The sequence below is a fragment of the Dermochelys coriacea genome, chromosome 11, assembly GCF_009764565.3.
Source record: "Dermochelys coriacea isolate rDerCor1 chromosome 11, rDerCor1.pri.v4, whole genome shotgun sequence".
In the NCBI taxonomy this organism is placed as follows: domain Eukaryota; kingdom Metazoa; phylum Chordata; order Testudines; family Dermochelyidae; genus Dermochelys; species Dermochelys coriacea.
In genome coordinates, this window is record NC_050078.2 from 2149635 (window position 1) to 2176581 (window position 26947).

General features: G+C 56.3%; 1 protein-coding gene across 8 annotated transcripts in view; it reads right to left on the bottom strand.

The window, feature by feature from the left end:
* TTLL4 (tubulin tyrosine ligase like 4) overlaps positions 1 to 26947 on the bottom strand; it is a 58480-nt gene that overhangs the window by 26370 nt on the left and 5163 nt on the right. For 7 of the 8 annotated variants that reach the window (XM_043504788.1, XM_043504787.1, XM_043504786.1 and 4 more), the window contains exon 2: positions 3392 to 4838. In XM_043504788.1, coding sequence (XP_043360723.1) covers positions 3392 to 4752 — 1361 coding nt within the window. In that variant the 5' untranslated portion in view covers positions 4753 to 4838. Of the gene's footprint in view, positions 1 to 3391; positions 4839 to 6069; positions 6181 to 26947 lie in introns of those variants that run through there. The other variant, XM_043504785.1, reaches the window with a different exon arrangement.

The following is a 26947-nucleotide window of genomic DNA, read 5'->3' on the forward strand; positions in this document are numbered from 1 at the left end:
GCTGCAGGCCAGTGCTGCTGGCTTTCAAGACTCTGCCATTTGCCTAATTCAACATTTAGGGTGAGAAATAACATTTTGTAATCTGTTTCTTTGTGAATAAAGTTTAGTTTGCATGTTGTTTTATTTGCTTAGTAATCTGCTTTCTTCCATTTGCTATCTCTTATAATCACTTAAAGTCTGCCTTTTATAGTTAATACATTTGTTTTGTTTATTGTTAAACCCAGTTGTGCAATTTCTAACTGGGGAGAGGCGGGGGGGGGGGAAGAATTTGTGCACATCTCTCTTCACATTGAGGGAGAGCGCGAATTTTTAAGAGTTTGCGCTGTGCAGATTTTTCTATATAGGCAAGACATTATACCTTTGGGTCTGCACTCCAAGGGAGGTGTGCACCTGAGCGCTGGGGCAAGTCCCTTAAGCTGAGTCTTCCCAGAGCTGATCTCAGTGTCTGTCTTTCCGCAGCAGGGTGTGTGGCCCAGCCTGTGTGTGTGCTAGAGGAGGCTTAAGAGCCTGGCTCAGCAAGACAGGTTAAAGGGGGCCCATGCTGGCAGAACAGGTGGGCTCAGTGGTATCTTAGTACATCAGGTAACACCTTAAAGGGGGGCAACTCGTCACACTTGTACCCTGGTTATGCTGGAGGGCAACAGGCTTTTAAAACCTGTTTTGCATGACACACTGGGAACTCCTTTTGCTAACTGTGGGCCATGACACCCAAGCACGCCATGGGGGAAGACACCTGGGATTATTTATTGCCCTTCTTTCTAGCCCCAGCACTCTGGAGATGCAACTCAATTCCACCTCTTCCCCCACAACCATTCAAATCCCTTCCTGCTCTGCATGGTCTCCTGGCATCCTCTCACTTGGAAACAGAGCCCCTTCCCCTGAATCTCAAGGGCTGCTGGGTACCATGACCTTGCTCTGGGAGATCTTCGCTGCATGTTCCTCTCCATAAGAGCATAAGAATGGCCATACTGGGTCAGACCAAAGGTCCATCCAGCGCAGTGTCCTGTCTGCACACAGTGGCCAGTGCCGGGTGCCCCAGAGGGAGTGAATCTAATAGGTAATGATCAAGTGATCTCTCTCCTGCCATCCATCTCCACCCTCTGACAAACAGAGGCTAGGGACACCATTCCTTACCCATCCTGGTTAATAGCCATGTCCATAACTAACATGGACTTAACCTCCATGAATTTATCCAGTTCTCTTTTATACCCTGTTATAATCCTAGCCTTCACAACCTCCTCAGGCAAGGAGTTCCACAGGTTGACTGTGCGCTGAGTGAAGAACTTCCTTTTATTTGTTTTAAACCTGCTACCCATTTATTTCATTTGGTGGCCCCTAGTTCTTATATTATGGGAACAAATAAATAACTTTTCCTTATTCACTTTCTCCACACCACTCATGATTTTATAGTCTTCTATCATATCCTCCCTTAGTCTCCTCTTTTCCAAACTGAAAAGTCCTAACCTCTTTAATCTCTCCTCATATGGGACCCATTCCAAACCCCTCATCATTTTAGTTGCCCTTCTCTGAACCTTTTCTAATGCCAGTATATCTTTTTTGAGATGAGGAGACCACACCTGTATGCACTATTCAAGATATGGCTGTACCATGGATTTATATAAGGGCAATAAGATATTCTCCATCTTATTCTCTATCCCTTTTTTAATGATTCCTAATATCCCGTTTGCTTTTTTGACTGCCGCTGCATGCTGCGTGGACGTCTTCAGAGAACTATCCACGATGACTCCAAGATCTCTTTCCTGATTAGTTGTAGCTAAATTAGCCCCCATCATATTGTATGTATAGTTGGGGTTATTTTTTCCAATGTGCATTACTTTACATTTATCCACATTAAATTTCATTTGCCATTTTGTTGCCCAATCACTTAGTTTTGTGAGACCTTTTTGAAGTTCTTCACAGTCTGCTTTGGTCTTAACTATCTTGAGCAGTTTAGTATCATCTGCAAACTTTGCCACCTCACTGTTTACCCCTTTCTCCAGGTTATGAATAAATTGACTAGGATAGGTCCTAGGGCTGACCCTTGGGGAACACCACTAGTTACCCCCTCCACTCTGAAAATTTACCTTTTATTCCTACCTTTTGTTCCCTGTCTTTTAAGCAGTTCTCAATCCATGAAAGGATCTTCCCTCTTATCCCACATTCCTCACTTGTGGTTCAATCCCCTCCCTTCCGGGCCCCCCATGTCACCTCCAGGCTCACATAAGGCCAGCTCAGTCCCTAGGGAAGGTTTGGTCTGCTGCACTGAAAACACAAACCTGGATCCTTTGCAACTGCAGGAGCAGCCCCTGAGTGGCAGAGCTGCGTCTGAAACTGGCTGGGCTTTTCCAGGGACGGGTGAGCGCTGCCCCTTCAGAACCAGGCTGGCGCTGAGAGACATGTGCTCGGTTTTCAGACATGCTTCAGCAAGCTGTCGCAGCACCACTGTCCTGAGAACTGAGCAAACCGCTACAGGAACCCCTTTATTGGAGCAAAGACAGGCAAAAGGCCCTGACTGCAGAGGCTGAACTTCCGCCGCACACGGGAAGTGCAGTGAGCCTGGCAGATCACTGGGGAAGCGAGATAATTACAGACAGATCACAGGGGAAGCTGCAAAGGGAGCGAGGTCCCTTTGATCCGGGATTTAGTCACAAAGCTTTATCCAATATCTGACAGCTCACATGCCATTCGTCCCTGCAGACAGACAGGTTCTCCAAAGCTCAGAGCACTTCCCTTTCATTTTTAGCAGGTCCAATTAAACAGTCACCTCTGTTTAAATGTTTGTTATTAGCACAGGAGACCAACCTGAGCAAACTGTCTGCACCACAGGGCTATTGGGTTATTAGTACAGGTCAGGGAACTGCTCCCGCACACGGGGATTAGCGCTTGAAAAAAAAAAACGCTAAGCCAGCCGGCAGCTGCCTCATGCCATGCTGCAGCAGTAATACCTACTTAGTACTCATACAACTCTTCCCAAAGAGGAGGCCATATAATTGACAGATGGGGAAACCGAGGCACAGATGGGCGGTGAAAAGACTCATTCAAGGTCACACAGGGAGTTAGGGGCAGAACCAGGGACAGAAGCCGGGGATGCTGGCCGATTCCCCGTCTGGGGCACATGGCTTCTCTCAGTTCGACAGCTGTAATGGATCGTGGCACATGGAAGCAGTGCTCCTAGGTAACCTGCCTGCATTCTCAAGCAATCATCTTCCCATAAGCATCCACACGCCCAAGTAGGAATCTGGAACGGCTCTCAGAACACAGAGAATGCAGGAGCCCAACATGAGCTGTGCCTGCCGAGAATTGCAGAGGGGCACCAAGGCCACGGCAGCCCAGTTGACCCCCCAGCCCCAGATAAGGAGAAATCACGGGGGACTTCTCCCATGGTACTCACCCTGGGTCTCTCAGGGGAGTGGCCTGCTCCCACTTCACATCCTTGCTCAGCTGGATGGTGGACATCTGAGCTGCTACCACGGAGATGTCGGCATGGCGGGCTGGATCACTTTTCCCCACCTGGTCTCCACTGCTCAGGGCCAGGAAGTTCACAGTCCGACAGGGCGCACTGGGGTCCGAAGAGTCAGAATTGGAGGCTAAGAGGCGAACACTGATTCGCTTCGTGCAGACAGCGGCACTGTCGGGGCCAGCCAGGCTCAGGTTACTGCTTAGGCACCGGTTACCCAACTCCAAGTTCAAGGGGGCGGCTGTTTCTTTTGGGCTCAGCTGGGTAAGGAGATGCTGTTTCCAGTAGCTGTTCCTGTTGAATAGGTTGTACTGGAAGCCCGTGTTCATGAGGCAGGAGGTCTCAATCCTGCGGCCGAATTTGTTGTAGCTGTTAACCTTCCCACTCAGTTTTCTCACGGCCTCTGTGAGCCGGATCTCTCGCTCCTTGGCTTTTAAAGTCTGCACCCGGCTCTCGCTGTCCTCCAAGTGCCAAGAGGTTCGCTCGGCTCGGAGGGCCGCACCGGGCTGAACTGGAGACAGGCGGGACATAGGGGTGGCGTTGCCTTTCCCAGATCTGGTCGCCAGGCTCATGGAGGAGCTGTCCCCATTCCCCCCACAATGGGACCAAGATATTGCAGGAGACCTAGGGGGGGTCTTCAGTTTCTTGTTCTCCGGTGACTGCAGCAAAGGCACTGTTTGGCTGTAGGAAGCACTGTTTGGCCGTAGGAAGGAGTTATTGTTTAGCACTGGCTTGTACTGGCTGGACGCTCGTTTACCTGAGCTGAGAGGAGCGCTCTTCCCCCCTGAGCCAGGCTGCTCCCCAGCTGCACTCGGCCGGGGGAACGGTTCCACCGCCGAGGATGCCATGCCGAGGTCAGCCTGAAGACCTCTGGATGGGAAAGAAAGCTGTTGGCTCTCCAAAGCACTGGACCGCAAGCAGATGGACTCGAGCCGTTGGTAGGGCTTGTGTCTGAGGTAAGAGCGCCGATACAGCAACGTGCTCCCAGTGAGGTCCGGGAAGGGATGGGGCGGGGACCGGGAGAGGGGCAGGCTCTGGTCACTCAGGTGACTGCTGCATAACGAGGCTGGGTACAAGAAGCAGGCGTGCTGGGGAGGGATCCCTGAGTGGATTGGCCTGTGATCCTGGAAAGTATTTACATGCTTTCTTCCTAACTTCCAGATGGGCTTCACCTGCTGCTGAGCAAGGAACCAGGCCTGGCTCTCGGGGGATCTCTCTGCAGCTGGAACGGGGAGTTGGAAGTTGCTTCCCCTTTTGAGGCCTATGCTATAGTGTTCCGGTCCTGCAGAGGCCATGTAGAGCCATAGCACACCAGGCAAGGGCTGACTCAGAACAGGGACTCAGGCGGGATCACCAGCATCTTCTCCAGGGTCCTGTCAGCCTGCAGCAAGGACACAGTAAGCAAAAGCCTTCAGCTGCAGCCTGCACCACTGGCAATGCTCACCCTGCCCAGCGCCCAGCACCAAGGCAGGGTGAGCTCCATGCATGCTTGACAGAGCCATGGCTGGGATGATTTAGTTGGGGATTGGTCCTGCTTTGAGCAGGGGGTTGCAGTGGATACCTCCTGAGGTCCCTTCCAACCCTGATATTCTCTGATTCTATGATTCAATGGATGGTACTACAGTGTTAGAGGGGATGGGTAGGTGGGCTGTGCTTACTCCAGCCATCCCTGCCCATCAGTGGCTGCGCTGCCGAGCGAGCCCATGGTGCCTCCTGAGGCTGTGCCTAGGCATCCCAGCGAGAAGTGAACAGCACTTCCTGGGGCACAGGGGGCACTCGGGTGAGAGGCAGCGTCTGAAGTTCAGCGGGAGGATGGGGACGTTCCTGATGTCAGTTTACAAAGCAAATGCCCAAGAGGGAGTGAACACCCACAGAAACATTTCAGCCCCCTGCCAGGTGTAGGACTGACGAGGAGACTAGCTAAAACCCACCTGTGGGGACCTGAGCTTCACCCCAATGCCCAAAACAGGCTAGCTAAAACCTCAGCTGATGCCACCTTCATCCCCTCCCCCCACCCCGGTACTCCCCTGGGACACAGGCTACAGAAGCCCCAGTTTGGCAGAGACAGATCCAAAGAAATCCAACCAGAAAGAGAGGAACTCTGTCTATTTTGAGGGCTTACACATGCAAGGCTGGTTACAAAATATTAATACACTCTTCAATTTCAGGTGATGGGGGCGGGAGAGAACCTCAGGAAACTCGTTGGGAAATTCAGGGGTCACCCTCAGCATGGTATGAGCAACACACACCCTACCCCACTGTTAAGAAAGAGATCACGGAGCGAGAGACCGTGGATGTCAGACTGATTATACCGTCCCCACCCACAGAAGCGTGTGTACAACTTGCGGTGCTACCCCCAAAATAGAAAAGTGAGTTTGCCACCCATCCTTTTGATGAGAACGGCAATTTAGATCAAATGCTATTGCTGAAGTCAAAACTAAACATAGATCACAGACTGTGGCTTGACTGCTCCCCTCGCGAGTCAGCACCACGGGGTCTCCACACAGCCATATGCATGCAGACAGGCCGATTCAGTGCGTTACCTCTGTAAGCAGCAAGTACTCAAGGACTGGCTGTTGCAGCTTGCTCAGATGAGAGCCACACAAACTCACCCAGAGTACAGTGTTTCCCAGGACAGAGGTGAAGATACAGGGCGGTAGGAAGCAGGCAAGAGATTCTCTGTTCTTAGTTCTGAACTCTCAGAGATGGAAGCTCTCTCTAGACTGGACACAAAGTCAAAGAACAGCTGGTCTCTCACACAAAAGTGGATGCAGCAAAGAACAGCTCAGTGAGGCCATTGAAAGAGCTCTGTCCACACAAAAGCCTTTACTTTCTTAGCCAAGTACAGGGGAGTCCCTTTTCACTGCTGCTTTGCAGTTTCCCAAGCAGCTACAAAAGAACACATCCAGTTGCCAAAAAATACAGCCACAGTTCAATGAGTCAGCAGATGAGACATCACACCAAGCCTGACAAGACAATACAGCCAAACCCCTTCGAACAATGTCAGGTTTACAGCATTCAACAGTTGCAGCGTTCCTGACTCACGCGCGCAGGTCTTGAGATCATGGTGCTTCTCCTAAAGACCCAGCTCCTGGAGTCATGATTATGTGACAATCTGAACTCTCAAGTTTCTCACCCTCCTGGTTGCAGAGAAAAGTCTGAACGTGTCACCTGAATGTGCTCCGAAGGCTCAGGCCTGGTCTACATTAGAAAATAAGGTCTGTTTACCAACGGTCGACAGACCGTTGACCTAGTGCTGTCTACATGGGGACTTGGATCAGCTTAACCATGCTGCTCAGGGGGGTGGATTTGTCTCCTCTCGGGGCGGTGGGTTACCCATGCCGATGGGAGAACCCCTCCCGCCAGCGTAGGCGATGTCTATGCTTCATCCCATGAAGTGAACTGTAGCTCATGAAAGCTTTTGCTCAAATAAATTTGTTAGTTTCTAAGGTGCCACAAGTACTCCTTTTCTTTTTGCGAATACTGACTAACACGGCTGCTACTCTGGAAAGTGTCTATGCTGACGCCCTACAGCAGCAGAGCAGTGCCGCCACAGCATTTTCAGTGTAGACAAGCCCCCGGAAACCAGAAGACTAAATAAGATCCCAATACATAGTCTTGCAACATTTCATGATTTTTAAGCAATCTCACCATTGGGGGGGGGGGCCTGTCTCCACTTGTAACCATTTCTACTGTACCTGGCCATTCCTTTGGGAAGGCGCATTTATTGGCAGCCATACCAAAAGGAGATTCCATTAAGATAAACACAGGAGTGTCTACATTAAACACAGATGTAAAACGAAACCCTAACAAACAAACACACTCCCCTGTGCACATCTGGGGAGAGGGGGAACACATGGGACAGATGTTCGTCACATGGCTTAACGCATGACTGGAAAGCACCCCGATACTGTAGTGATGTGGATGAAATAAAAACCCAGACAGAACAGAATTAGCAGGTTGAATTAATTCCCAAACGTTCGTTTACCTTTCATCACTCAGAAGCCTTGCACTTTTTAACTGTACTACACTGTTAGCAGGAACTCATGTACAAGGACACTAGAATCCTTGGGAAGGTGGCGGGCAGAAAGCGTATTAAGTTTAGCACAAGTTCCCTTTGGAGCAGCAGGAACAGAATTTGCCCTGTAAAGAGCCCTCAAAGCTCAGAATATTGGCAATGAGCTGGGACCCAGATACAACGCAACTTGGTGGAGTCAGATTCTGGGGCAATGTCAAAATAAACAGGTGATGTGACGGGCACGGCTGCTCTCTGCCTTAGAAAGGAGCCACGTGCAAACTCAAGGCCATCAGGTCCAGTTGAGGAGACAGCTCTCCAGAGATGAGTGGACTCAGTCGGACAAGCAGAGCACCTAGCAGGGATCATCTGCAGACCTGAACTTTCACAGGAGTTAATGGATTTCATAGCCCTAGTCTGAATCCCGCTCAGGACAGCAGCGACCGAACTAGGTGAGATGTGGTCTCCCTAGAGTCTTTGTTCACGTCAGCGGCAGGCTCTGCAGAGAGGTACGGACCAGTACAGGCCACAGGGACTGAATAGAAGCGATCTCTCTGGGTCAGGCCCAAGACAGAGGCTGTGCCCTGCTGTCTTTAGCTGTGGATGTCAAGGTGGCACCCTTCCCCAGCACTACTCACTAAGGGGGTGTCTACATAGCAGCTGGGAGCATGGTTCTCATCAGTGATACATGGAGGTACTGAAAGTAGCAGCGTAGCCAGGGCAGCAGCCCGGGCTAGTCACCCGAGTACAAACCCACCTGGCCCCCCGGGCACATACTTGAGTCATAGCTTGAGCTGCCCCCCACACTACCCCGGCTCCGTTGCCACGTCCAGCACAGTGCCTGGAACAAAGCTAATGCGTCCGTCTGCCTGTGCTATGATGCAAGCTCCTGGCTGCAATGTAGCCATACCCAAGGAAAGCATCCAGAGAATCCACCTATGGCTCATTATCTGGACTATACTTAGTTCCCACTAACCCAAGGATTTAGAAGCATGACATGTCTGGACTCTCCCCAGCTCTGTGCGCTGGAGAGAAAAGGAAGCTTGCTGCACTCACATCCTGAAGTGCTGGGTGCGAGCGCTGCTCAGGGCAGGACTTCAGTGCATTGTTCTTTATGCGCACCATGTGCACGGCTGTGAAGAGCTATAAGCGAGAGCTTGTGAAATATCTGCAGGTCCCCACAGACGAACAAGGTACATGGGCCTATGTATTGCCTGTCCTCCCATCCTGCTCACTAGCGTTCGCAGCATCACAACAAACACTCCCACACAAACCTTGACACCCACAGGGTTCATTGCAGCACCAGCACTAGGAAACGGCACAGTGGATAGCACTGCCCTCTTACAAACTGTGGCCTGGAGCCCTTATGGTTCTATACTGATCCGTCAATAATGCAAACAAGTAGAATAGAGGAGATTTGCTCCTGGCAGAGAGAATCAAGCCTGTTGCACAGAATGAAGTTGCGCAGTATTGTGTCACCTAGTCTGCACCCAAAACACATTCCTCCCTGTTGTGACATTCACATCGATTAGCGCAAGACCAAGAGAGAAGCCAAGACACCATGAGCTGCTGGGATTGAGTTACTCCTGGTAAACAGATTACTTAATATTTGCTTCCAGCTCTCCTTCCCCAGGCACACGCAGACTGCAAAGACACTCAAATTCCGAACTATTCCAGGGGACAAATCAGATTAATCTGAGAAGAAACGGTGTAAAAAGGAGCAAGGAAAGAAACCCGCCACCCAGGATATGCCTGGCTCAGGGTACGTCTACACTTAAACCTCTCCAGTGGCATGGCTGCAGCACTTCAGTGTAGACGCTATCCTGATGAGAGGCCTTCCCCCGCAGATGTAGGTAATCCACCTACCCAAGAGGCGGTCGCTCAGTTGATGAAAGCATTCTTCCGTGTCTCTCTCTCCACCAGAAGTTGGTTCAATAAAAGATATTACCTCCCCCGCCTTGTCTCTCTAATACTCCCCACAAGCAGTTATACAGCATAGCGTTAGCAGTATAAATTATACCATTAGAGTTCTAGCGGTCAGCTTCCCCGTCTGGACAAACTCACAGAGAACACGCATGGTCAGAGATGGGAAGGAAGGAAAAGCAAACCATGCAGAGATAACAGAGTAAGTTAACTCCGAGAACAGGAAATAAAGAATTCACGGGGCCACTGGCAAGGCACAGGACAGACAGGGACCAACTCTCAGAGGAGAATTCTTCAGTAGCTGGAGATTTTAGGTACTTGCTTCCCCATTCAAAGCTACACCGTTCTCGAGCCAGCTAACCTCAAAGCACTCACTAAAGCTGTTACAAAGCAAGCTAGACTGGACAAAGCTTTGCACCACCGCTGGGCCCCAGGGAACCGGCTGGCTGATCTGAGAACTTCCCATCTCTTAACAGCTAGGATTGTACGGCTATCCTCAGTCATTGCCACGGAACAAACAGAAGTGCGACGGGAAATGCCATCACCTCCAAGAGGAGAGAGCGAGCAAAGTTTGCATCTGAACAGGTCTCACCTGACGGCATAACACAGGTCGTGCTAACTGACACCAGGGGAGGTAAGAACTGGGGAGCAGCATCACAAGAGCAGCGTCTGCCAACAAAGTCAAGCAATGGGTTTGAAAGCAAACTGAAAACCAGACTATCAACAATCCATGTCCTAGGCTCTTCCTGCAGAAGTAGCAGCTGCCAGGAACAGGCCAGCCCTGCTCTGGAGATTCTTCCCCCCCACCCCTTCTATTGCTGCTCCCCCGTTAGCAGAGCTGGTGGTTAGCATTCACGCCGCATCTGAAACAGAGCCGGGTATTGCTACCACCAGGTCCCCTAAAATCTCAAGGGCAGCCTCATCTTCCATTGCTCTGTTCCGTGGGCTGTCACGGCCATCAGCCCTGCCAAGCCACCAAAGTCAGGTGTGGGAGCTGGGTTCCTCTCTGGCTCACAAATCAGCTGCAGAACGATTAACTGGGAGTGGAATCATTATTGCTGAACAGGCCAGCTTGCCTCTCAGCTCCCAGGTAAGCGGGCAGGGCTGTGAGTCAGAAAGAAACACTCGTGAACTGAGCAAGTTGGATCTGGATTCAAGGTGAGACACATACAGGGCCCCTGAAGACCATTTTTAGAGAGCTACCGAGTAGAACTGCTCTTTGGTATAGTTACTGGATTTACATAACACCTTCAATGTTTTCATAGATTCATAGATACTAAGGTCAGAAGGGACCATTCTGACCATCTAGTCCGACCTCCTGCACAGCGCAGGCCACAGAATCTCACCCACCCACTCCTACGAAAAACCTCTCCTAGGTCTGAGCTATTGAAGTCCTCAAATCAGGACAATTGGTTTAAAGACTTCAAGGAGCAGAGAAGCCTCCCTCAAGTCACCCATGCCCCATGCTACAGAGGAAGGCGAAAAACCTCCAGGGCCTCTTTCAATCTGCCCTGGAGGAAAATTCCTTCCCGACCCCAAATATGGCGATCAGCTAAACCCTGAGCATATGGGCAAGATTCACCAGCCAGATACTACAGAAAATTCTTTCCTGGGTAACTCAGATCCCACCCATCTAATATCCCATCTCAGGGGATTAGTCCTATTTACCCTAAATATTTAAAGATCAATTACTTACCAAAATCCCATTATCCCATCATACCATCTCCTCCATAAACTTATCGAGTAGAATCTTAAAACCGGATAAATCTTTTGCCCCCACTGCTTCCCTTGGAAGGCTATTCCAAAACTTCACTCCTCTGATGGTTAGAAACCTTCGTCTAATTTCAAGTCTAAACTTCCTGGTGGCCAGTTTATACCCATTTGTTCTTGTGTCCACATTGGTGCTGAGCTTAAATAATTCCTCTCCCTCTCCTATATTTATCCCTCTGATATATTTATAGAGAGCAACCATATCTCCCCTCAACCTTCTTTTAGTTAGGCTAAACAAGCCAAGCTCCTTAAGTCTCCTTTCATATGACAAGTTTTCCATTCCTCGGATCATCCTAGTAGCCCTTCTCTGTACCTGCTCCAGTTTGAATTCATCCTTTTTAAACATGGGAGACCAGAACTGCACACAGTATTCTAGGTGAGGTCTCACCAGTGCCTTGTATAATGGTACTAACACCTCCTTATCCCTACTGGAAATGCCTCTCCTGATGCATCCCAAAACCGCATTAGCTTTTTTCACAGCCATATCACATTGGCAGCTCATAGTCATCCTATGATCAACCAATACTCCAAGGTCCTTCTCCTCCCCCGTTACTTCTAATTGATGCGTCCCCAACTTATAACTAAAATTCTTGTTATTAATCCCTAAATGCATAACCTTACACTTCTCACTATTACATTTCATCCTATTACTATTACTCCAGTTTAAAAGGTCATCCAGATCCTCCTGTATAATATCCCGATCCTTCTCTGAATTGGCAATACCTCCCAGCTTTGTATCATCTGCAAACTTTATTAGCACATTCCCACTTTTTGTGCCAAGGTCAGTAATAAAAAGATTAAATAAGATTGGTCCCAAAACCGATCCCTGAGGAACTCCACTGGTAACCTCCCTCCAACCTGACAGTTCGCCTTTCAGTAGGACCTGTTGCAGTCTCCCCTTTAACCAATTCCTTATCCACCTTTTGATGTTCATATTGATCCCCATCTTCTCCAATTTAACTAATAATTCCCCATGTGGCACGGTATCAAATGCCTTACTGAAATCTAGGTAAATTAGATCCACTGCATTTCCTTTATCTAAAAAATCTGTTACTTTTTCAAAAAAGGAGATTAGGTTGGTTTGGCATGATCTACCTTTTGTAAAACCATGTTGTATTTTGTCCCAATTACCATTGACCTCAATGTCCTTAACTACTTTCTCCTTCAAAATTTTTTCCAGGACCTTGCATACTACAGATGTCAAACTAACTGGCCTGTAGTTACCCGGATCACTTTTTTTTCCTTTCTTAAAAATAGGAACTATATTAGCAATTCTCCAATCATTCGGTACTACTCCTGAGTTTACAGATTCATTAAAAATTCTTGCTAATGGGCTTGCAATTTCAGGTGCCAATTCCTTTAATATTCTTGGATGAAGATTATCTGGGCCCCCCGATTTAGTCCCATTAAGCTGTTTCAGTTTCGCTTCTACCTCAGATATGGTAATATCTACCTCCATATCCTCATTCCCATTTGTCATGCTACCATTATCCCTAAGATCCTCTTTAGACTTATTAAAGACTGAGGCAAAGTATTGTTGATCCAAGACCTAGTGAATTCAGCAGTGAATGCCATTGCTTTATAAGCACCATGCAGTGCATGGCCAGGGACAGTGAGCCGTCTCCAGCGATTCTCCCCACCTCTGCCTCTACAGCCATAAGACATGGAAACACAGAGGAGGGAGGTTTTCTCTCTTTGTGCTGCCAGGTAGTGTTTTAGGAACTTCTCTCCCCTTTCCCACCCACAGCAGGGCACAGTGCCTGTATAGCAACAGCACTTCCTTTCCGCCAACGCTCACAGATATTCCTCCAAGTTAACGTAATGCCGGTACCCAGGACAGGGTTCTGTCTGCACACAGTAGCACCAGTTTAACCAAAGGTGCGAGGGGATGGTGTGTGTGTGGTGGGGGCTGTTATGGGCCTCTGGTTTCTGAGCCTTTTGGGTGCACAATTTCAGGCCTTTCTCTGCAGCCAACAGTGCTAGGAACTTGGTTCTTTCTTTCTTTTTAAAGAAAAAGCCAAGATTCTCCCCTTATCACTTGCCTCTAGTTGTCTGGGGGGGAAGGGGGGAAGCGGGCACCCATTTAACTAAACTAATTTCAAACTCACTGAAGTTAAATTGATGCAGTGACTGTTTAGACAGAGGCTGGCACTCTATATACCCACAGTACAGACAGCAACAGTGCAAGCTTCCCCACCTACCCCGTCCCCCACACCTGGCCTCGAGGGACCAGCCCTAGAGCCAACTGCAGAGTCTCCAGGAACCCTGAGCCATTCGTGAGGCTATCGCGGTGCCTTGTAGAAACACCAAGCAATGCAAGGAAGCGACCAACGTAAGGTACTTTTCAAAGCACACCGTCGAGTTAAAATAATATACTTCTAAAAGCCCAGTTTCCTTGCCTACTTGTTACCCCATTGCAGATGGCAAACCAGGACAGGTTTGTTAAAGTTTAACTTATGTTTCACTATTTATGCTGATTTATTTTTGCTTGGGAAATTGAAATAAACAAGCTACACTCTAGTCCAGGGGTTCCCAAACCATGGGCAGCGACACAGTCCCAGGTGGTCCTCCAGGGATGAAGTGTGTGGGGTGCTGCTCCCCCAAACTGTATACATTGGAGTGATGGCCTGTGATGGCCCCTGCCCAGGGCCAGAGGAGCCCAGCGCTTCCAGTGGGCGGCAGAGGGCAAAGGGGAGCCAACAGGCAGGGGCGAGAAGGGGCCGGCCCAAGAGATGATGGCTCCTGAGGCCACTGGAGAGTCGGAAGCATGTCAAGAGTGGGGCACAGCGCCTGTTGCGGCTGCACCAGTGCGCCTCAGGGAACAAAGTTTGGGAACCCCTGTGTTAGTCCATTTCCCTTTCCGGCTCTCCTGGGCGGCTGCAATGCTGCAACACCTGGAATGCAAATCCCCCAAAGGGCATTTGCATAAGACTTCCTGCAGGATTTTAAAAGGATCACAGAATAACTGGTAACATCCAAGCTTTAGTAGTACTTAGCACTCATGCAGCGCTTCCCTTCCGGAGATCTCCAAGCACTTTGCAGAGCTGGATTTTAACAAAATCGACCTGGGGCCAAATTGACTTGATGGTGTCATTTTAAGCAAGTCGTACCCTCAGACTAATCGGAGGGAGTTGAGAGAGCACCCCACGGGACAGGGAGTGACAGGCTGTTAACAACCTTACTACAAAGGTAACAGGCCAGCCATCAACAGGAAGGCAGCAGCAGACACTGTCAATGCTAGAACCAAAAAGAAAAGGAGTACTTGTGGCACCTTAGAGACTAACAAATTTATTAGAGCATAAGCTTTCGTGAGCTACAGCTCACTTCATCGGATGCATTGCTAGAACCAGTCACTGCAGTTCACCAATCTGGCTTCGCTGTCTGCTTAGTGCTGAATAAAGACTCTGGGGAATGTGCATCAGCTCACAAAGCCATCTGTTAATTAGACAGCTGGACCCTAAATGAGATACCCGGCCTGACAAGCCCAATCATGCTCAGCCTTGTTTTCCCATTCACAATGGGATATGGGGGGGCGGGTATGAGTGGGAGGGCACCACACAGACTCAGATCTGGAGTCTAGCCACAATTCTGTCACAGACTGGCCCTGCAGCCTCAGGCAGGTCAGTTCACCTCCCCCATCCGCACGATGCATTAGTCCGGGCATACTGGGTGCCCAAGGACGCCGAGGTCTTGGGCTGGAAATGGCTGCAGATGTGCAGAGTGCTGCTATTGGGAGCCCCCCAGCATGGCCTCAGGCATGGGTTACGAAGGCTGTCATGATCAGCCGGAAATCCCACCGCAGCAGGTTTCCCCAAAGGACACGCATCAAGGAAATGCGGAGCTGAATCGTGACTCAGCAAGTCACCCTCTATCACCGCCAGCACGGGACAGACTCGGGCTGGGCAGCGAGAGAGCAAGGCCAGAGGGCACACGGTCCAGCTGCTGTCCTGACTACAGGACCAGCAGCACAGGGCAGTCCACGCCCTCCATCCACTCCAGCAGCCGCAACATTAGGGTTGGGTCTCTGTGCAGTTTCTAGCCCACCCCCTGCGCTGAGCAGCAGAGACACCTTCTGCAAACATCAGGGCAGGCCCAATGCCAGCAGCAACGGAGGGTGCTCAAGTTTTGCTTAACCAGAGGTCACATTTCAAACAGCTCTGCGCTGACTCAAGCATACACCCCCCACAGAAACCTGGCGGGGCCCATCGGGAGTACAGGTCCCAGCACTTGGCTGAGCAGCAACACAAGCCACGAGACTCACCAGACCCAAGGCACATCTCCACTCCGCTTGTCAGAGAGAAGCTGGGGAAGCTATTTGCCTGCTCCATAAACTATTATAGCATCAGGCTTGATCTGACGCCCAGGGCAGGACCTCAGAGGTGCTCAGCTCAGGGGAAAAAAGACTTGGAATTTGCCTTTGTGCTTCTTTAAGGTGTATAAAGACAGCATGACCGTCCCCGCACACCACCGCCACCTAGACCTGCACCCACTCTGCTTATTGAACATAGGTCTTGACTTCAGCAAACCCTGATTAACTGAGGGGAGGGGTTGTCATTTCCACGGCTGTGAACTCTTCTGGCTTTGTTCACACCTATTTCAGCCTCTGGGGGAGAAAAGCTCTTTTGCTCTAAGATTCAGCAGCTCAAACCCTTCAGTCAAGGGCTGAGAAAGCGTCTCAGACACATTTGTGGTTTGGACTCACCCAGCAGCCCCTCCACTAAAAACAAAAGACGACGAGACTTGGCTTTCCTGATATGTCTAAGATAAAAAGCTAACTTTTTAACAATCTTTTGCTGCGACAGGACGTGTAAAGAAGGTCTGAAAGACGGGGACAAGACTCAGTTTCCCCCTGCTTGCAGATCACCTTTACTGTCCAGCTAAGCAGACCAGGGAGCACGTTCAAACACAAACATACATTTAAGTTAAATAAGAAAAGGGGGAAGTTAACACCTCTTTCTGGTTTCAGAGTAGCAGCCGTGTTAGTCTGTATTTGCAAAAAAGAAAAGGAGGACTTGTGGCACCTTAAAGACTAACAAATTTATTTGAGCATAAGCTTTCGTGAGCTACAGCTTCATGCATCCAATGAAGTGAGCTGTAGCTCACGAAAGCTTATGCTCAAATAAATTTGTTAGTCTCTAAGGTGCCACAAATCCTCCTTTTCTTTTTTACCTCTTTCTGGTTGAATGGCCCCACATAGTTTTGACAAAAAAATCCACTGAACATTTGACAGGTGATGGCACCTTGAGGGATAGGCAGAGCTGTGTGCGTGTGGGGTGGGAGCTGGGGAGGTGGATTCAGAAGAGCTCTTGATAAACATACATTGTTTACTCTTGGGTAGGTTTGCACAATTAGTGCATAAAGTGGTCAATGTCATTTGTTGGGATTTCAGTACATCTGATAGAGTGCAACAAAACCTTATACAGAAATGTAATTCCAATTGGGGTAGGGGCCAATTTCAGTGATGGGGCTACACCTGCTCAGCGTGTATGTGCAGGAGAGGCGGCTGACGGTCCATAAACAAGGACTTAGAACAGTGGTCACCCACCCGTCTTGCGATCCCCAGCGGTGCAGCTGCTATGACTGACTCCCCGCCTGCCACAGCCCCACACCATTCCCAGAAGTGGCCAGCGTGGCCCTGTGGCTCTGGGGTGGGGGACAGAGTTCTCCGCACGCTGCTCAGGCTTGCAAGCACCGCCCCTGCAGCTCCCATTGGTCGGGAATGGGGAACTGTGGCCAGTGGGAGCTGGGGGGGGGGGTGCTTGCTTGCAGAGAGGGGCAGTGTCCAGAGCCACATGCTCCCAGCCCCCACTCCCAGGGGCCGCAGAGGCATGTTGACCCCTTCCGGGAGCGGCGTGGGGCCAGGGCAGGCAGGGAGCCTGCCTTAGCCTCGCTGCGCTGCCAACTGGGGCCTGCCCGCAGTAAGTGTCTCCCGGCAGGCGGCCATACCCCAACCTGAGCCCCCTCCCAGAGCCAGCACCCCAAACCCCATCCCGCACCCTGAACCTCCTCCTGCAGGACAAGCCCCGGCCCCAGGACTGATCCCTCTCACTGAGCCTGCAACCCGAAACTCCTCCTGCACCCAGAACCCTGCCCCAGCCCTGACACCCCTCCCAGAGCCAGCACCCCAATCCCTGCCCTGCCCTCCCTCCCAGAGCCAGCACCCCAAATCCCCCCCGCACGACAAGCCCCTGCCCCAGGCCTGAGCCCTCTCACAAACACCCGCCTGCACCCTGAACCCCTGCCCCAGCCCTGACCCCCCTCCCAGAGCCAGCACCCCAAACCCCTGCCCTGCCCTTCCTCCCAGAGCCAGCACCCCAAACCCCCCCCCGCACGACAAGCCCCTGCCCCAGGCCTGAGCCCTCTCACAAAGCCTGCACCCCGAACCCAAGTCCCCTCCCAGAGCCTTGTTCCTGTGCCAGTTCCCCTCCTCCCGATGAAGACCTGGGGGTACAGCAAAGACGAAGGCCAACGCCCGGCAAAGGAAAGGCTTGGCAGCAGACAAAGGAGCACAACCTGAAGTCTGTAGGTGCTCCCAGGACTTGCCCATTATGACCAGCTCGATAATGTCCTGCACTGAGAAGCCGCTATCTGGAAAACACTCTCAAACGGGCACTCCCCATGGTGTATGCTGGGAATCAGGAGCGAAGCAGCAATGACTGTGAGCCTGTCCATACAGCCCAAGGTGGGGAAAAGCCCAACATGGTAGCACTTATCTCCCGCTGCTCCCTCTCGGTCTGCTTTACCCTAACCTTGGCTGGGATAGCCTCGCAATTAGACACACGGGCAGAAAGCGCACTGGGGCATCACACAGAGTGACCACATGACAGAGGGAGGCAATCAGCCCCGCCCGCTCCCACAAGGCCTTGGAGCACCCATCCTACAAACGTGGCACCTAGTTCCAGGCACCACATTTCACCAAAGATATTGCCAAACCGGAAGGAGTCCAGGGAACAACCACAAGAATAGTTAGGGGGTTGCGGGGACCGACTTGTGAGGAACAAAATCTGCTTATCTCAGCTAAGCAACAACCGGGAGACAGAAGAGTCTTGCTGATACCTGCAGGGTATAAAGAACAGGAGGACTTGTGGCATCTTAGAGACTAACACATTTAGTTGAGCATAAGCTTCCGTGAGCTTCAGCTCACTTCATGGGATAAATTTGTTAGTCTCTAAGGTGCCACAAGTCCTCCTTTTCTTTTTGTGAACACAGACTAACACAGCTGCTACTCTGAAACCTGCAGGGTATAAACACTAAGGAGGGGAGGAATTATTTAATGGAACTGTCACCTGACAATGGCGAGGAAGGGGACAAACAGAGGGCTGCTTCTCAGGCATAACCAGGATCATTTGACAGTTACAGTCTGAGTTGGACAAGATTCAACAGATAGGGAAGGTAAGCTCCCTGGGGCAGGGAGCGTCTGTACATGTTTCTACTGCCCCTAGCAGACTAGGGCCCTGATCAGAATCCATAGGGGCCACGCAATACAAATAATTCAATCCAGTACACAGGGGTGTAACTGGGCCAGGTCAGATTAAAGGGAAAAGGAAGATGCCGAGATGGTGCTGTAGCATGTGGGGACCAATCTCCCAATCAGCTCACGTAACATTTGAAACTCGATTGGCTACAACTCTAGTGAGGGCATAAGGAACAATAAGGAACAAACTCTCCCATGCTGGATGATCTAACAGGGCTTCCCCACCTCTGGCTACTCGGACTCACAGCCAGGCTTGAGGCAGAGTTCATCACAGATTTCTAGCCTATTCTGAGTGTTTGGGTACAGCTCCCCTGGCTGAGTCACCAGTTCCCTCATCTGACAGCAGAGCAGTGACCAAGGGCTCACATGAAGGCTGCTCAGCAGGGCTCCGCGACCTCAGCAGACTGACAAAATACGCAGCCCCAGATGCTGCCTTCACATACAGCTGTGCAGCTCTCACTAAACCCTCGGTGTCAGCGAACAGTGACTGGTGCTGCGTAAGATCTTGGCGTGGGTGACAGGCTATCAGAAGGCCCAGTCAATCCCCCAGGTGGCTAAGCTAGCACACACCCTGCTGTACATTTCTAGATTATAGATTTGGAGGCCAGAAGGGAACCCTGTGGTCAGCCAGTCTGCCCTGCAAAACACTGGCCACAGACCCACGCCCAGCACTTCCTGCATCAGGCCCGTAACTCATTCTGTCCACTCCAGCTTAGACCCCCCAAGCAGGAGAACTCCCACGACTTCCCTCGGGGCAGCTCTGCCAAAGCCTGATTCAGCTTCATGTCCGATTTCTTCCCAGCTATTCAGCTTGAAGGTTTCCTGTTCATTTCATCCCCCCCATATGACTCAGTGGGCTGGAAATGTAGGTGCTGGGGGATGGCTGTATCATAGAGCTGATGCTACCATAGCCCCCAGCGCACACACGGCCTGCCCCACCACCAGGGGTTTTTCCACCTCCCTGAATGACAGCTGTGGGGACAGAAGCCCTCTTCTATCAACATCACAGCATCCACACTGTGGGTTTTCTCACACCCCTGACCAACGTAGCTATGTTGACAACTCTGAAGTGCATATTAAGGCTATGCCTACACTACAAAGAAAAGTCAGCCAACTTACAGCCACCCCATTAATTCCTGCTGTAGCTGATGTCCACACTGCCCTCGGTGTGCCATCCTCACTAGGAGCGCTTCCACTGACTGAAAAGGGGCAGTGTGGGAGGCTGAGAGCCAGGGCTCTCAGCTCCTCACAGCTCCCCACCAGGAGCCAGCTGACCCAGGGGCTTCTCGCCTCCCTGCTCCCAGCTGGTGGGGGGAGAAGGGGGCGGGCAGCCACCCAGGGCTTCTCACCTCCGGCAGGGAAATCCACACCCATAGTCTAGTCGGCTGCTGTGCTCCCAGCAGGGAGCCGGGACCCCTGGAAGCAGCCGAAGCCAGGAGCATGGGTGGCAGCCCAGCCTGGAGCGGAGACCGAGCAGCAGCCAGGCTCTGGAGCCAGGAATCAGTTTTCTTCTCAATTTCATGGGTCCTCCAGCAGTACCGTGAAATTGAGGAGACAGCCCTGGCCCTAAGCCTCTGGTGGAGGTGGTTTTCCGATGTCGGCACGGCAGGGGAGTTCCATCGGCCGGAGGAACGCCGTGTGTACACCTCCGCTGGTTTGTCCACAAAAGCTGATTTTGTCGTGTAGACACAGCCTAAGGCTGGGAGGTGAACTCGCGGCTCTTCACACAGAACCAGGTGAGGCCCATGACCCGAACCCCAGTCTCTACTGGGAGGAAAGCAGACTCGGAGCTCTTGACACCCCAGGCTTTGGTAGAGGGGACGGGGGGCATTTCCTCAGCAGTTACCCTGCGGTAACCGTTAAAGAACGGCTTGAAACGGTAATATCAGCAAGTGCCCAGTGCGCGTCTCACGCCTGGGGCCAAGCTGCAGGGCAGCGACACCGAGGGCACCGTTCCGGGACCTGGCTGCCAGCCCCGGGCGCTGAGCTGTGCCCTGGGGACACCATGAGCCGAGGGGATAATGCTCTCCCCACATTCGGGCATCCAGGCGCCTGTGGGGACAGGACCAAGGGGAAGCTGGGTCTCTCGGGTGGGGGAAGAGACGGGTCCCCTCAGCGCAGGAGAGGCGGTGGGGAGCCCGCTCGGGGAGGAGGTGGGACCCTACGGGAGTCCCCTCAGCAGTGGGAAAGGAAAGGGGGAGGAGAAAGGTGGGAGCTCCCTGCCCTGGGGGACCGGGTCTCTTGGCCCCTGAGGGAAGGGGGAGCTGGACACGTGGGGGGGGGGGGACTTGGCCAGGGGGCAGGAACTGGACATGTGGGGGGCTGGGACCCGGCCAGGTGGGGGGGGATTGGAAGCTGGACCCATGGAGGGTTGGGGGGTACTTGGCCCGTGAGGTGGGGGGGAGCTGGACACGTGGGGGTTTGGGGGGGACTTGGCCCGTGCGGTGGGGGGGAAGCTGGACACGTGGGGGGTTGGGGGGGACTTGGCCCGTGCGGTGGGGGGGGAAGCTGGACACGTGGGGGGTTGGGGGGGACTTGGCCCGTGCGGTGGGGGGGAAGCTGGACACGTGGGGGGGAGCTGGACACGTGGGGGGTTGGAGGGGATATGGCCCATGGGGGGGGAGCTGGACACGTGGGGGGTTGGGGGGGACTTGGCCCGTGTGGGGGGGAAGCTGGACACGTGGGGGGATGGGGGGGGACTTGGCCCGTGTGGGGGGGAAGCTGGACACGTGGGGGGTTGGGGGGGACTTGGCCCGTGTGGGGGGGGGAAGCTGGACACATGGGGGGTTGGAGGGGGACTTGGCCCGTGTGGGGGGAAGCTGGACACGTGGGGGGTTGGGGGGGACATGGCCCATGGGGGGGGAGCTGGACACGTGGGGGGTTGGGGGGGACATGGCCCGTGGGGGGGAGCTGGACCCGTGGGGGGTTGGGGGGGACATGGCCCGTGGGGGGGAGCTGGACACGTGGGGGGTTGGGGGGGACATGGCCCGTGGGGGGGGAGCTGGACACGTGGGGGGTTGGGGGGACATGGCCCGTGTGGGGGGGAAGCTGGACACGTGGGGGTTGGGGGGGGACTTGGCCCGTGTGGGGGGGAAGCTGGACACGTGGGGGGTTGGGGGGGACTTGGCCCGCGTGGGGGGGAAGCTGGACACGTGGGGGTTGGGGGGGACTTGGCCCGTGTGGGGGGGGGAAGCTGGACACGTGGGGGGTTGGAGGGGGACTTGGCCCGTGTGGGGGGGGGAAGCTGGACACGTGGGGGGTTGGGGGGGACATGGCCCGTGGGGGGGAGCTGGACACGTGGGGGGTTGGGGGGGACATGGCCCGTGGGGGGGAGCTGGACACGTGGGGGGTTGGGGGGGACATGGCCCGTAGGGGGGAGCTGGACACGTGGGGGGTTGGGGGGGACATGGCCCGTGGGGGGAAGCTGGACACGTGGGGGTTGGGGGGGGACTTGGCCCGTGTGGGGGGGGGAAGCTGGACACGTGGGGGGTTGGGGGGACTTGGCCAGTGTGTGGGGGAAGCTGGACACGTGGAAGGTTGGGGGGGACTTGGCCCGTGTGGGGGGGAGCTGGACACGTGGGGGTTGGGGGGGGACTTGGCCCGTGTGGGGGGGAGCTGGACACGTGGGGGTTTGGGGGGGGACTTGGCCCGTGTGGGGGGGAGCTGGACACGTGGGGGTTGGGGGGGGACTTGGCCCGTGTGGGGGGGAAGCTGGACACGTGGGGGTTGGGGGGGACTTGGCCCGTGTGGGGGGGAAGCTGGACACGTGGGGGGTTGGGGGGGGACTTGGCCAGTGTGGGGGGGGAAGCTGGACACGTGGGGGTTGGGGGGGGGCTTGGCCCGTGTGGGGGGGAGCTGGACACGTGGGGGGTTGGAGGGGACTTGGCCCGTGGGGGGGGGAAGCTGGACACGTGGGGTTGGGGGGGGGACTTGGCCCGTGTGGAGGGAGCTGGACACGTGGGGGTTGGGGGGGGACTTGGCCCGTGTGGAGGGAGCTGGACACGTGGGGGGTTGGAGGGGACTTGGCCCGTGGGGGGGGGGAGCTGGACACGTGGGGGGTTGGAGGGGGACATGGCCCGTGGGGGGGGGGAAGCTGGACACGTGGGGGTTGGGGGGACTTGGCCCGTGTGGGGGGGAAGCTGGACACGTGGGGGGTTGGGGGGACTTGGCCCGTGTGGGGGGGGGGGAAGCTGGACACGTGGGGGGTTGGAGGGGGACTTGGCCCGTGTGGGGGGAAGCTGGACACGTGGGGGTTGGGGGGGACATGGCCCATGGGGGGGAGCTGGACACGTGGGGGGTTGGGGGGGACATGGCCCGTGGGGGGGAGCTGGACACGTGGGGGGTTGGGGGGGACATGGCCCGTGGGGGGGAGCTGGACACGTGGGGGTTGGGGGGGGACTTGGCCCGTGTGGGGGGGGGAAGCTGGACACGTGGGGGGTTGGGGGGACTTGGCCAGTGTGTGGGGGAAGCTGGACACGTGGAAGGTTGGGGGGGGACTTGGCCCGTGTGGGGGGGAGCTGGACACGTGGGGGTTGGGGGGGGGACTTGGCCCGTGTGGAGGGAGCTGGACACGTGGGGGTTGGGGGGGGGGACTTGGCCCGTGTGGAGGGAGCTGGACACGTGGGGGGTTGGAGGGGACTTGGCCCGTGGGGGGGGGAGCTGGACACGTGGGGGGTTGGAGGGGGACATGGCCCGTGGGGGGGGGAAGCTGGACACGTGGGGGGTTGGGGGGGGACTTGGCCCGTGTGGGGGGAAGCTGGACACGTGGGGGTTGGGGGGGGACTTGGCCCGTGTGGGGGGGGGAAGCTGGACACGTGGGGGGTTGGAGGGGACTTGGCCCGTGGGGGGGGAAGCTGGACACGTGGGGGGTTGGGGGGGCATGGCCCATGGGGGGGGAGCTGGACACGTGGGGGGTTGGGGGGGACATGGCCCGTGGGGGGGAGCTGGACACGTGGGGGGTTGGGGGGGACATGGCCCGTGGGGGGAGCTGGACACGTGGGGGGTTGGGGGGGACATGGCCCGTAGGGGGGAGCTGGACACGTGGGGGGTTGGGGGGGACATGGCCCGTGGGGGGGAGCTGGACACGTGGGGGGTTGGGGGGGACATGGCCCGTGGAGGGGAAGCTGGACACGTGGGGGGTTGGGGGGGACATGGCCCGTGTGGGGGGGAAGCTGGACACGTGGGGGGTTGGGGGGGACATGGCCCGTGTGGGGGGGAAGCTGGACACGTGGGGGGTTGGGGGGGGGACTTGGCCCGTGTGGGGGGGAAGCTGGACACGTGGGGGGTTGGGGGGGACTTGGCCCGCGTGGGGGGGAAGCTGGACACGTGGGGGTTGGGGGGGGACTTGGCCCGTGTGGGGGGGGGAAGCTGGACACGTGGGGGGTGGAGGGGGACTTGGCCCGTGTGGGGGGGGGAAGCTGGACACGTGGGGGGTTGGAGGGGACTTGGCCCGTGTGTGTGGGGGGAAGCTGGACACGTGGGGGTTGGGGGGGACTTGGCCCGTGTGTGGGGGGGGGAAGCTGGACACGTGGGGGTTGGGGGGGGACTTGGCCCGGGTGGGGGGGGGAAGCTGGACACGTGGGGGTTGGGGGGGGACTTGGCCCGTGGGGGGGGGGGAAGCTGGACACGTGGGGGGTTGGGGGGACTTGGCCAGTGTGTGGGGGAAGCTGGACACGTGGAAGGTTGGGGGGGGACTTGGCCCGTGTGGGGGGGAGCTGGACACGTGGGGGTTGGGGGGGGACTTGGCCCGTGTGGGGGGGAGCTGGACACGTGGGGGTTGGGGGGGGACTTGGCCCGTGTGGGGGGGAGCTGGACACGTGGGGGTTGGGGGGGGACTTGGCCCGTGTGGGGGGGAAGCTGGACACGTGGGGGGTTGGGGGGGGACTTGGCCAGTGTGGGGGGGGAAGCTGGACACGTGGGGGTTGGGGGGGACTTGGCCCGTGTGGGGGGAGCTGGACACGTGGGGGTTGGGGGGGGGCTTGGCCCGTGTGGGGGGAGCTGGAAACGTGGGGGGTTGGAGGGGACTTGGCCCGTGGGGGGGGAAGCTGGACACGTGGGGGTTGGGGGGGGGACTTGGCCCGTGTGGAGGGAGCTGGACACGTGGGGGTTGGGGGGGGGACTTGGCCCGTGTGGAGGGAGCTGGACACGTGGGGGGTTGGAGGGGACTTGGCCCGTGGGGGGGGGAGCTGGACACGTGGGGGTTGGAGGGGGACATGGCCCGTGGGGGGGGGAAGCTGGACACGTGGGGGGTTGGGGGGGACTTGGCCCGTGTGGGGGGGAAGCTGGACACGTGGGGGTTGGGGGGGACTTGGCCCGTGTGGGGGGGGGAAGCTGGACACGTGGGGGGTTGGAGGGGGACTTGGCCCGTGTGGGGGGAAGCTGGACACGTGGGGGTTGGGGGGGACATGGCCCGTGGGGGGGGAGCTGGACACGTGGGGGGTTGGGGGGGACATGGCCCGTGGGGGGGGAGCTGGACACGTGGGGGGTTGGGGGGGACATGGCCCGTGGGGGGGAGCTGGACACGAGGGGGGTTGGGGGGGACATGGCCGTAGGGGGGAGCTGGACACGTGGGGGGTTGGGGGGACATGGCCCGTGGGGGGAGCTGGACACGTGGGGGGTTGGGGGGACATGGCCCGTGGAGGGAAGCTGGACACGTGGGGGTTGGGGGGGACATGGCCGTGTGGGGGGAAGCTGGACACGTGGGGGTTGGGGGGGACATGGCCCGTGTGGGGGGGAAGCTGGACACGTGGGGGGTTGGGGGGGACTTGGCCCGCGTGGGGGGGAAGCTGGGACACGTGGGGGGTTGGGGGGGACTGGCCCGCGTGGGGGGGAAGTGGACACGTGGGGGTTGGGGGGGACTTGGCCCGTGTGGGGGGGGAAGCTGGACACGTGGGGGGTTGGAGGGGGACTTGGCCCGTGTGGGGGGGGGAAGCTGGACACGTGGGGGGTTGGAGGGGGACTTGGCCCGTGTGTGTGGGGGGAAGCTGGACACGTGGGGGTTGGGGGGGGACTTGGCCCGTGTGTGGGGGGGGGAAGCTGGACACGTGGGGGTTGGGGGGGACTTGGCCGGGTGGGGGGGGAAGCTGGACACGTGGGGGTTGGGGGGGGACTTGGCCCGTGTGGGGGGGGGAAGCTGGACACGTGGGGGGTTGGGGGGACTTGGCCAGTGTGTGGGGGAAGCTGGACACGTGGAAGGTTGGGGGGGGACTTGGCCGTGTGGGGGGGAGCTGGACACGTGGGGGTTGGGGGGGGACTTGGCCCGTGTGGGGGGGAGCTGGACACGTGGGGGTTGGGGGGGGACTTGGCCCGTGTGGGGGGGAAGCTGGACACGTGGGGGGTTGGGGGGGACTTGGCCCGTGTGGGGGGGAAGCTGGACACGTGGGGGTTGGGGGGGGGACTTGGCCAGTGTGGGGGGGGGGAAGCTGGACACGTGGGGGTTGGGGGGGACTTGGCCCGTGTGGGGGGAGCTGGACACGTGGGGGTTGGGGGGGGGCTTGGCCCGTGTGGGGGGGAGCTGGACACGTGGGGGGTTGGAGGGGACTTGGCCCGTGGGGGGGAAGCTGGACACGTGGGGGTTGGGGGGGGGACTTGGCCCGTGTGGAGGAGCTGACACGAGGGGGTTGGGGGGGGGACTTGGCCCGTGTGGAGGGAGCTGGACACGTGGGGGGTTGGAGGGGACTTGGCCCGTGGGGGGGGGGCTGGACACGTGGGGGGTTGGAGGGGGACATGGCCCGTGGGGGGGGGGAAGCTGGACACGTGGGGGGTTGGGGGGGACTTGGCCCGTGTGGGGGGGAAGCTGGACACGTGGGGGGTTGGGGGGGGACTTGGCCAGTGTGGGGGGGGAAGCTGGACACGTGGGGGTTGGGGGGGACTTGGCCCGTGTGGGGGGGAGCTGGACCCATGGAGGGTTGGGGGGTACTTGGCCCGTGTGGGGGGAGCTGGACACGTGGGGGGTTGGAGGGGACTGGCCCGTGGGGGGGAAGCTGGACACGTGGGGGTTGGGGGGGGGACTTGGCCCGTGTGGGGGGAAGCTGGACACGTGGGGGGTTGGGGGGGACATGGCCCATGGGGGGGGAGCTGGACACGTGGGGGGTTGGGGGGGACATGGCCCGTGGGGGGGAGCTGGACACGTGGGGGGTTGGGGGGGACATGGCCCGTGGGGGGGGAGCTGGACACGTGGGGGGTTGGGGGGGACATGGCCCGTGTGGGGGGGAAGCTGGACACGTGGGGGGTTGGGGGGGGACTTGGCCCGTGTGGGGGGGAAGCTGGACACGTGGGGGGTTGGGGGGGACTTGGCCCGCGTGGGGGG